The sequence below is a fragment of the Pteropus alecto genome, unplaced genomic scaffold, assembly GCF_000325575.1.
Source record: "Pteropus alecto unplaced genomic scaffold, ASM32557v1 scaffold226, whole genome shotgun sequence".
NCBI lineage: Eukaryota > Metazoa > Chordata > Mammalia > Chiroptera > Pteropodidae > Pteropus > Pteropus alecto.
Window position 1 is genome coordinate 4,179,643 of NW_006440132.1, and position 11,771 is coordinate 4,191,413.

The 11,771-nt window shown below is 45.4% G+C and overlaps 1 protein-coding gene across 1 annotated transcript in view; it reads left to right on the forward strand.

Moving 5' to 3' along the window:
• Positions 1–11,771, forward strand: part of ASTN2 (astrotactin 2) — a 787,984-nt gene that overhangs the window by 272,426 nt on the left and 503,787 nt on the right. The window contains exon 6 of the mRNA XM_025050436.1: positions 986–1,093. Coding sequence (XP_024906204.1) covers positions 986–1,093 — 108 coding nt within the window. The remainder of the gene's footprint in view (positions 1–985; positions 1,094–11,771) is intronic.

Sequence of the window (11,771 nt, forward strand, 5' to 3'; positions counted from 1 at the left end):
GGTGATCACTGAGCCTCCTAGCTGCTCGTCCTCCCTCGCACCCATTCTGAGACCTCTGTGCCACTGATGAATTCATTCTCTTGCTCCAGAACCTTCCATGACATCCAAAGAAAAGTTCCTGTCCTCAGTGTGGCATCTGGGGCCTTCCACTGTGTGACTCCAGCATACACTTCAAAGTCAGTACTCCATGGGATGTGGCCTCCCTCTGCACACGCTTCCCACCCAGGGACAAGCCAGCTCTTCTTGCCTCTCCTTGGAATTCCACTTTCTACCACTGAAGCCTCATCCATCCTTTCAGCCCTGACTTAAATTTTTCTTTCTCCATAAAGCCTTCCCAGGTCACCTGTGTTCGGATGGCTTGCTCCCCTCCCCCCATCCCCAGAGTCTTATTTTGTGGAAAACATAACCATGAATTAGGTTACAGATGCCATAGGATCCCATTTGTCACCTTGACTAGCGTATGATCCCCTAGTTGGGAAGGATGGGGTTGTGTCTTTGTATGTCCCATGTCCCGCCCTGGGCCTGGCATATATAGTAAGCACCTAAGTAAGATGTGTGTGTGTGTGAAGTTAAGTTGCTTGGAGTGTTTTCTTAGAGGCAGGCTCATCGAACTAAGCAACAATATGGCGATCAATTATTTAGTAGCCATCAGGGACCAGGCATTTCACATAACTCCTTTCATCTTTAAAGCAACTCCACAAGGTTAATAGTTTATTGTTCCTATTTTAGGAAGGAAGAACACGGGGCTCAGAAAGGTGAGGCATTTACCCAAGGTCACACAGCCTCAGCCTGCAGAGCCGTAGTCAGGACCCAGGGCCGCCTCACTGCATAGACCGAGCTCCTTCTGTGAATCATGCCGCCTCCCTCTGCACCTGCGAGTCACAGAAAGGAGTCTGGGGACCGGGTGGCTGATCTTTGGGGCGGATGAGGGGTTGAATGAGCTTCTGGAGGCTGGAGATGACTGATGGAGTGCACTTCCTCGCAGGGGGAATCAGCTTTGGGAGGACCAAGGGGACGTCGGGTTCAGAGGCAGATGACGAGACGCAGCTGACGTTCTACACCGAGCAGTACCGCAGCCGCCGCCGCAGCAAAGGTAAGTCCTTGGGAAGGTTCCAGAACCGGAGTTTGTAAACAGATTTTGTGCTTAATGACAGACCCTGAGTCTTCTTCAACCTGGTCCCTGTCCAGTTAACCCTGAGCTTGACACCCGAAACCCTAGCTGGGCGAGGGATCGGTATTATAGCCTCTTCCCTCCAGTCTTCACTTGCTTTCTGTCCTTCCTCATTCCTTAAAGGATTTACGGATAATTTTTTTTTTTTTAAGTTTATGCAATTTCTTTTTTTTTTTTTTTAATTCAGTACAGGAATTGAAATAACTAAGAAAATGAGACTGAAAGGAAAATAGGAATAAGGACAATTATTCACACTCAGGTTAGATCAATGCCGCGTAATCTGTGCCATACTGTGAAGTGTAGTTCTTGGGAGGACCCGGCAGTTGAACTCAGATCCTTAGCAACTGAAACGCAAAGGGAAATGTACTCAGCAGTAAAACGCGCAGGGTTCTATGGGACAGAACCGATATTTGTTCAAGAAGTTCTATGTACCTGACCCCGAGAACAGAGAGAACGTTCTCTAGTCGGTCCCTATAAACAACACCACGTGACTTTCCAGATAGTGTCTTTCAAGAGATGCAATTAATATCGCTGGGCGATTGCTTCTCACAATGACATCCAGCATAAGGAGACGAGGCGACACTGAAGCAGGGCTCCGTCAAGGGCTGAGGTCCACGGTTCACTGCGATGACATGCTCTGGAGGGAAAACTGCATTTCCGGCAATCACCTGCGAATGTAATTCCTCAACCCTGAGTGTTTTATGAGGATGGGAAATTAGCAAGATCAAGACTGCATTTTTGGAAGAGAATTTAGGGTACAAAGATATATTTCATGCTAGTGATTAAGGGCAGATCCATGAGCTTAGACCAGGTCCCGGAAAGAAGCCAGGGCCCTCCGGCAAACGTGAAGGCAGCCCAGCAAGGCCTGTGGCTGCCTGTGGCCGCCTGTGGCCCTCCCGCCTCTCCACAGAAGTGGGCTGGGAAAGTGCCTATGCTCAAGAAGAGAAGAATCTTTTCTACAGAACGATTCTGCACGTGTCCCACCCATGCCTGATGATGTTCAAAGAGCAGAAATCACATAGCTTTTCTGGGCTCCTTTTTCTCTTAAGCAACTCATCTACCTTCCCCATACCTCAGGTATTTTTCCATCTGTAAAGTGGGTCTTATAACTGCCTCACGTAGAGTTGAAGGTGGATTTTGGTTATGATATATAAAAAAATTATCATGGTGTCTTGGTATATAATAAGGGTAAATAGAGTAGACGTTATTAATGTCAGTTAGGTTCTCGTTTTCGGTATCTCCCTACCCCGGGTGCCTTTCATTGAAAAGGCCCAGTGTCTGCCTTGGCATCTCACCTGGCCAGATTTGGCAGCCTCTTCAGCCATTAGAATAATGGGGCCTGCCCCTCACTCCTCCCCATGTTGGCTTTCTGGTGTCTGCTGCCTTGGAGATTTACAAGTTGATGATGGATGATTCTTGATCTGTCTTATCCCTTTCCCCAGAACAGTTGCAGAATTCAGGCTGAGGAGGGTGGTGGGTCTCTTCTGTAGAACGGGGCTATTGACAACTAATTGGAAAAAATATCCGTCATTGAGCATGTCCTTCATAAATTGGAGCTAAACTTAAAAAAAGAAAAGCGAAAGCAAGCCTTGGGACTTGAGATAAATGATCCGGCCTAGTACCTCCATACCCTCCAGAAGGCCAGGCTGTTTTTCCAGGGCGGTGAGGAAGCCAGGACTGTGATGCACCCACTCTGTACACACACACACCTTCCTCCCTGGCCCTCCTACCAGCAGAATGCCAAAGCCACTCTCTTCATGTCTCTCCTCCACTTACCGTCCACTGATGGCAAATCCCTCCCCCTCTACCTCTGGTTCCCGCCCCATCTTCTTCTGCTTCCTCCTCAGTATCCTGGGTTTGTCTGCTTGCTTGTTTGTTTTAATTTCTATTTTTTCTCCCCTCCTTCTCTTTTTTTTCCCTCCTTATCACTGCTTTCTTCTCTTTATAGTTCTGTCTTTCCTTTTGCTCTCCTCTGTGTGTTCTCACTCTTCTCCTTCTCTCTCTCCCCTTCCCCCTTTCCCACCACTCTTTGTTCTTTTCTCAGCTATTTTGAGTGAATCCTTCCTTTCTTTCTTCCTCCCTTGCCCCTCCCTCCCTTCCGTACATACTTGAAATACTCGTTAAGCACCAACTACGTGTCTGATAATATTTAGGCATTGGGAACACACACCAAGTAACAATTTTTACAAAGCCCTACCCTGTGGAGTTTGCTCTATATCGAATATAAATGTAGTAGATGGTGACAAATGCTAAGGAAAAAAAAAATACTGCAAGAAAGGGAATTAAGAGAATAGGGGAGGAATCACAAGTATAGATTCCCTGAGCCCAAGTTACTCTGTCCCTTTTGCAGAATCACAGGAAAGGCAGTCCTGACACTGGTTCATGTTGCCTAGGTTATTGCTGCTGCTGCTGCTGTGCTTGTTTGCTGAGCATAGAGAGTGAACTTGGTCCTGTCAAAGCCTCTGCTCTGGCCAAGTAAACTTAGATCCCAGTGCCCAGTTCTGGAGCTCCTGCCTGGGAAGGGCCGTGGCCCCTCTTTGTTGTTGCCCAGGAGTCTAGCTATCTTCAGGGTTCACTGCCCTAATGGAAAAAATGCACGTACAAAGATGAGCGGGAAGGTTTGGGAATCCTTGGAGATGACAGAGCAATGGAACAGAGTGTTGACAGCATGGAGTGGCTTCTGTCATCCCATTTGGCTGTGCCTTCACCCCCATGCCTGCCTTCATGTCCTCCCAACCCCGCCCTGACCTTTGCCACCAGAATCTCAGCTCTCCTTTAGCAAATGCAGTGAGTCAGTGGTTCTCTGTGGTCTGCCCAGGGCCATGCAAGCCAGCCTGGCCATCACTCAGAGGAGACAATAACGCGTGATAATGTGGGGGAAGAAAGAGATAAAAATATCAGGAAAGGCAATCCTTAAGCTTGTTGAAAACAGTCATCTCATAGCTATTGATTCCATATTAATTCACTCTACTTCATTTAGTTCCATCTGAAAATAGGATCTGGGCTGTGTCTCTCAAATCTAGGGGCATGGGACCCTGGCATCATCCATTAGTGATAGGCACAGTGGTTTTTAGTTACTGACTTGCCACCAGTTTTCTATGTGACCTTAGCCAAGTCACTGCCTATCTCCAAATCTCACTTTCCCATTTGATAAGTAGAGGTTGAAAAGGGATGCTCAGATGCAAGTCAGCAAACGCTGGCAAGGGTCTTCCCGAGGGCCCTGCACTGGGCCGAGTGGGCTGTGGATGTTAGAAGATGTTGGAAGACAAAGTGTAACCAGATGCTATCTGGGTGGTTCATACTGTCCCAGCTTTGAGAGAGAAAAAGAGAGAGAGAGGAAGAGCAGAGAAATCTGGCAGGGCTTCCTGGAAGAGTTGAAGCTGGAAAGTGAGTTGGGCCCTTGGGCCCAGGCATGGCTCTGTCACTGTTCACCCACATGACATTAGTGCCAGTAGTCTCAATATTCTTGTCTTCAAAATGGAGTAGCAATACCTCGTTCTCAGAGTAATTGTGAGGATTAAATGGGAACATGAGCATCTCTTTGTAACTACAATCCCTGGCACTGAGTTTTCCCTTTTTCCACCATATCATCCATCTTAGTCTCTGTCACCTGTATTCTTTGCTTAAAAACTGCGAAAATCACCTTCTCAATGGTCTCACTTACCATATTCCAACCCTTCTCAACCATGCGGCCAGAGTGATCATTTAAAAAATGTAAACAGGGGTCATGTTGCTTCTCTGCGTAGAAGCTTCATCTTTCCTTTTGCATCTAGGGTGGGACATTCTTACCACCTGCCCATCTCCCCAGGGCTCTGTCCACTCCTGCCTCCCAGGCCTCTTCTGCAGCACTCCCATGTCCGTCCTGCCAGAACCTTCACAAACGTTCTCTCCTGAAATACTCTCTCCTGCCCTTTGACACACTTCTGCTCACTCTGACATCACTTAAATGGCATGTTTTCAGCTAAACTATCCCATACCTAATTTCACTATTTTATTCTATACCAGCTCTTGTGTTCTTCCCTTTCTGTAGATTTCATTGTTGGTATAATTTTACATGAATCTTTATATTCTCTGGGCAATATCTGTACCCTCCACTGAACTGGAAGCTTCTCAAAGGTGGATCCATTGTCCTCTGTGCCCAGCTTCCCCAGCCCTAAACACAGGCAGGCATGAACGAATCCCCAGCCCTAAACACAGGCAGGCATGAACGAATGAATGAAATCGCTGGCCCAGTGTCTAGACTATTATAAGGGCTCAGGATGGAAACTGCTTTTCTGTCCCCTCCTCTCGTTTCCTCTCACTCCATTCTCACTTCCTTTCCTTCTCTCTCCTCTCCTGGTGAGCTGAACTGAGACCTAATTCTTCCACTTCAAGGTCTCCAGGGAAGGACATGCCTGGTAGTGGGAAGAGAGTCGGAGTACTGATGTTGAAAACGCACTCTACCTGGGTTCTTTGAGCATGCCGAATGTGTGAAGTATGAAGGGATGTGACAAGTCCAGAAGTTTCCCTGGCAGAGAACACTATACCAAGGGCCGATGGCAGGGAAAGGACATGGAATGAGAGGAGAAAGGAAACACTGAACAGGTTTTTCTCACCTAGCTCTCTCTCTTTAGCACATCCCGTGAAAGAAAGAGAAGTGGCCTTAGATCCAGCCAACCTGGCTGTGAATCCTGACTTCACCTCATCCCCTTTGTGTGGCCATGGCTGGGCTTTTAACATCCGGGCACTTCTCTCTGTATAAAACAGAGCTGTTGACCTCTACCTTGCAGAGTGAGCAAGTCTAGAGATGGAAGATTCTAGAATTCACCCAGAAATGCTCAAGAAATTGTGTTCTTTCCTCCTGAAATTCCCCTTACCTTAAAAACATTTGGGACCCCAAACTAAATCAGCTAAAATTTTATTATGGGCAATAGGATCTATTGGAAAAGAGATTTACGATATAGTCTGAGAATCGACCCTAGCTTCCCCAAGTCTCAGGCTCTTTGTAAAGGAGATGGGACTTATTCACGGGTGCCTGTACGGCCAAGTGGAAACCCGTACCAAAGAAAAGAACTGTGAATGGGTGTGGTGAGTGGTGGAGCGAGAGAGAAAGGGACTGAGAAACAGGCAGAGAAACCAAGACTTGTGAGTCTGGTTGGAGTTCCTAAATCGGGAGTCAGCAACCTTTTTCTGTAAATGGCCAGTTTGTAAACATTTTTGGCTTTTTGGGTCATGTAGTCACTGTTGGAATTATTCAGTCCTCTATTGTACATTGAAAGCTGCCATAGACAATACAAAAATGAATGAATATAAATGTGCCCTAGTGAAATTTATTTCCTAAACAAAGAAAGAAACAAACAAAAGAAACCAGTTTGCTGACCCCTGACCCATGCCCTAAACCATCCATGTCATTCCTCACCTGTACGACTGATCCAGGAAACTTGAGCGAAATCTCACAATGTTTTGTAAAGTGAATCTGATCTCATATCACACACGACATTGATGACTAAATAAGTCTATTTGTCAAGCAATGAGTTCTCCATTTGGTTAAGTAAATAACCATTTAACCCATCCCTTACTCAGGGCTTACCAATTCTGACGGCATTCTACAAAACCAAATAATTAAGTAGCTGGACATGGTAGGCACCCACTGGGTAGAATTTCACCTTTATTAACCAGAGATAATACTACATACAGCAAAGGATACTGAACCCCAGGTTAGGAGAGATCTGTGTTGGAATCTGTATCCCCACCAACGCACTTAGTGACCCTTGGCAAGCATGTACGTGCCCTCTTGCAGCCTCAGATTTTCTGTCAGATGAAGATACTTATGACTCATGGCATCAAGTCTGAAGCTCATTATAGCGTAACCTGTATTTATGGAATAACCAACCTTACTAAGCCTAATTCTAGGTAGTGTAAGAAGTGGGGCTGGAGGCCCCAGCCTCAAGGTGGTTAGAATCTCCTTGGGGGAGATGCAGCTCACGCAGAAAAGCATTGTTGGTCAGGATAAGCTAGTGTGTAATCGAAGGTCCAGATCAAAAGTGCAGATGGCATGGCCAGCCCCAGGCAAAAGATGAAGAGGAGACAGAGCAGACACAGCTGCTAGATGATTCCAGCAGTGCAAGCACCCAGCATGGGCCTCCAGGCTTAGCTCTGCTGGTGGCTGCGTGGCCTTGGGCCTCCCTCTCTGGCCCTCATTCTTCTCATCTGCTGGCTGCTCAGCCAGTTCTAGAAACCCAGGTTTTCTGATTCCTAATCCTGTGTACATTCTTCTAAGCTTTGCTAATTATGATTAGTTTCCCAGCAGAGAGAACCAGAGCATGAATATTCCTGATTTTGCTTATTTCTTTGTTTTAGTTGCTTGTTTTAATTTTGCAGTTCCTAGGCTGAGGTTTTCTGTAGTGATAAGAACTCTTGAATTTTAAACAAAACTTTGTACTAATTTGTACGGATGTGTAGTTTTTTTCTTTTTGATTTTACAAACACACACACACACACACACACACACACACACACACAAAGAATTTAATCCTGTATTAGAAGAAAAGAGCAGGTGAGGATATGTTCAAGGCATATCTACAGAAAAGGAAGCCTTTGGGGATCGAGGGTAGGAGACTCTTCTCAAATATAAGCTGAGAATGTAAAGATGGATCTGAGACTCCAAGAGCTGGGAATGGGGTGGGGTGAAAGCTGAGCACCGGCAGAACAGTACCTGCCAAATAGGAGGATGGAGGGTACATGGTGCCCTGGGATGGGGATGAGAGATGCCAGAAACTAAGTAGATTCCAAGGCTGTGGCTTTGGGAATAACGGCAGATGGGCTCGAGAAACAGGCAGGAACCATGCCTTGACCACTTGAGTATCCATCCCATCCCTTTATCCACTGTTTGTCATCAAACCGCATGTTTTTTTTGTTTGTTTGTTTTTTCAGACCTAAAGATAATTCTTCCAATCTTCCATTTTATATACATAAAAATCAAGGCTCAGAGAAGGGAAACATTTTTCCCAAGGTTAAAATTTTGCCTTAGCTTTATTGCCAGTCAATAAATGTGTCATAAAAGTAAAATAAAAAAAAAAAATTTGCTTTTTCAAATGACAAAGCAAATGGGGCAAAATGTTTATAATATGTGAATCTGAACAAAGAACAATATATGGATGTTCTTTGTATTCTTCTTATCTTTGCAGCTTTTCAATGAGTTTGAAATTATTTCTAGACCGAAACATTAAATAAATAGCAGGCTGAACATAGGCTTCAGAATCAGCAGACGGGGGGTCCAGATCCTCGCTCTGCTCTTTCCTAGCTGTGTAGCTTAGGGCAAAGCTCTTTCTTTCTCTGAGCCTCAGTCTCTCCCGGGTAAGGGAAGATGAGCCTGGTATTAAGTCCTTCTACTCTTCCTTAGCCTTGTTGTGAGGATTGAAGGAGATGATTTATGCAAAGGACACGCTTAGCTGAGTGTACCTGCCATGTGAACAGTGTTCACTAAATGGTAACCAGTTAAGCACAGCAAACCAGTGTCCAACGCAGGCATGACTGTATGGCCTTTTCCTAATGTTCTGGCCTGCAAATTGGTTTTATTTCTACAGAAGAAAAAAAAAAAAAAAGTAAAACATCTCCAGGAAGAACATGAATTTGGTGGAATGAGCCTCTTGAGGATATTGTGAAATGGCTTTTCCCTTCACCATCCTTGTCCCTTGTCTGAGGAGAGCCCTTTTCTCAGGCACATCTGCAGGATACCCTCTGTCCCCTAGGACTTGCTACTCAGAAGAGGAAACATTGAAGACAGATCGATTGGTATTTAATTATCTTCTAAGCATTGTAGCTAGGGTGACCCAAAGCCCAGACTGTGGAGGGAGGAAATTGTGTCAGGGATGTGAGGCAGGCGGTTCTGGTTTGGGGAGATTCAGGACAGAAGCAAAGCCCTTGTTCCTTTTAACCTTATCTCTCCTGCTAACCCTGCTTCTCCCTACCCAGCAGGGATTTCTGCTGAGGTCAGCATAACTGGAGCTCAAGACGAAGCATTAGCTGGGGGCCTCAGAGGTGAACGCCTGCGTGTCTTCGGAGGTGGGCTTATCAGGTTATCCTAGGGTGTGGACATGGGCATAGGGAAAGCAGGAGTAGGTTAAGACAGGGTAGAAAGCCAGGGAGAGGGAGTGATGGGTGAGTTTTCAGGGAAGGTGGGAAGCAGGGACCGAGGAAGGAAGGGCCAAGTAAGAGTCTTGTGAAGGCCTAGGGCTTGGGTTCCAACAGAGGTTGCACCCCAGTTTGGTTATGAGAATTGAGCAACATGTTGGGCCTCCATTTCCTATTTGTCAGTCAACAAGGGAGAATTCGACACTCACTATGTTCTTCTTAGCAATTCTGAGAGTTCACGATAGAAACATAACAGGGGAGAAAAAAGGAAAAGCACAGAAAAACCACATCTGATGTATCGAACTCTCTCTCCACTTGTCTGTGTTCTTCATGTGCATCATCTTGTAGAATTCTAAGCAATACCATGAGAAGGGATTGTTCTGCTCTCCATTTACAGATAAGGAAACTGAAGCTTAAAGAGGTCACTTACCTGAGGCCCTGTGAGGTAAGGGGAACTGGGATTTGAACGTAAGCTATTTGGTTTCAAACTCTGCTCAGACCATTTTATGACTGAAAATGCAGTGAGGGAGCCAGACAACTTCAAAAACGTCCCTGTCCCTATTCTGACATTGGGCTCCCATGGGGTGTGTCCCCCCTTTCCCAGGCCACGAACTCGGATAACAATAATCGGAGGAATAACAACTAGAGCAACTACTCACTGAGAGTCACTTTTGTGCCAGGTCCACTGCATACTTACTGATCTTCCTATATGATAAGTTATTGTCCTTGTCTCTGCCTGTAAAAGAATGAAACTAAAACCAGGCTGAGTAACTCCTCCAAAGTCATAGAATCAATAAGATGTAGGACTGAGGCTTGAACTCCATTCCGATTGGCTCCAAAATCTATTGTCACAACAACGTAAGGCTGTCCCCAGGAGAATGTCATAGATTTTCACTTCTTCCTTCTCATCAAAATTCCTACCTTGGTAGTTGAGTGTTTGTGATTTGCCATAGGTGAATACTTCCCTCCAGAATGTTCCAGGAGCTCATGCTGGCTTTTGGGAGAGATGCTATTTTCCCTCACGGGAAGATGAGACTGGAGTTTGGATTTCTCTGAGTAAAAGAGCAGTAAAATGCAGAAACCGAGCTTAGATCTGTGCCTGCATTTGGCCCTGGTTAACAAGATATTAGAGAAGAGACAATTATGTATTCAGAAATTGTAATGGGCTAAAATAAGCTTCTGTCTGATGTCTCTCTTCTCTTCCTTCCTTCAAACCTCGGAGGAAATAGACATTGGTTTTTGTTGTTGTTGTGTGTGGTTTTTTTCTCTCTTAAAGGTCCCTCCCAGATTCTCTTCCCAACCTGCAAAAACATCAAGCAGTCTTGGCAGGTGAGGGTTCCTTGAATGCATTGAGAGAGCCAGACAACTTCAAAAACTCCCTCCCCATGCCTATTAACGGTCCCTGAAATACTGTTTAAATTGTTCTCAGTTCTCCTCCTCCTTTGTAATGCCAACCAGCTCAGCACCTGACAGCCAGCATCGAAGGGAGGGAGATGGCTGTCAGGAATCAAATGGGAGACCAAAGGCGATAAAGCAAACATGTCGTTTTTAGTTGCTTACACTAGCGAGAAGGAATAATCAGTCTTTCTTGCTTTCTTGTTTTTCAACTAGGCTCAGCAGGATTTCTCCCCGTTTCCTTACACTGACAGATTATGACTCTGTGCTTCCCACCCCAAGCATGACCACCCTGTCATCCCCTTTCTTCGCAATCCTGTGTGAAGGTCGGGATGCTCTTACCTTGCACAAAGCTTCCCCAAAATGAGGAGAAGATACTGAGTATGATCGCCTGCGGTGTGCCAAGTGCTGCGCAGGGCGTTTGTATGCATGACCTTATTTTGTCCTGACTCTCTTAGCTTATTTGGGTGATCTTGGTCAAGTCACTTTACCTTCCGGGCCTTAATTTCTCCCTCCCAGGAATGGAAGTGATAATCCTACTTTACAGGATTAATGTGGTGACTAAACACAATCATGTGTCACTAGAGGGTAAGGTGTACGAAGGAAGATAATGAGAGAAAAGGCCAAAAAGGGGGATTGACCCAAATCAGGAAAGGCATTGAACGTCCAGTTCATTTATTTAATCAACTTATGTTTACTAAATAATTCTGTCGAGACTCTATGCTAAGGACTAGGTACATAATGGAAAGTAGACCCATAATATGACTGCTTACGTGTAGCTTATAGTCTGTTCAGGCAGAAAGAGAAGGAAGAGAGCACTTCACAAATAAATTCATAAATGAATATGTCATTTCACACTGTGAGTAGTGTCTCTGAAGAAAACATAGGGGGAACTAAGTCGTGAAAGGCATCTTTGAGAAACCAACATTAAAGCTTAAATCTGAAGGCTTAATGGGAGGTGCCCAGGTGCTAAACAAAGGTATCTCCATGTGAGCAGAGCAGAGCTTGCCCTTGGACCTACGTGAAATGGGAAGTCCAGGACCATTTTGAAGAAGAGTGATCCATCATCCTGTTTATGTTTTAAGAAGATCAC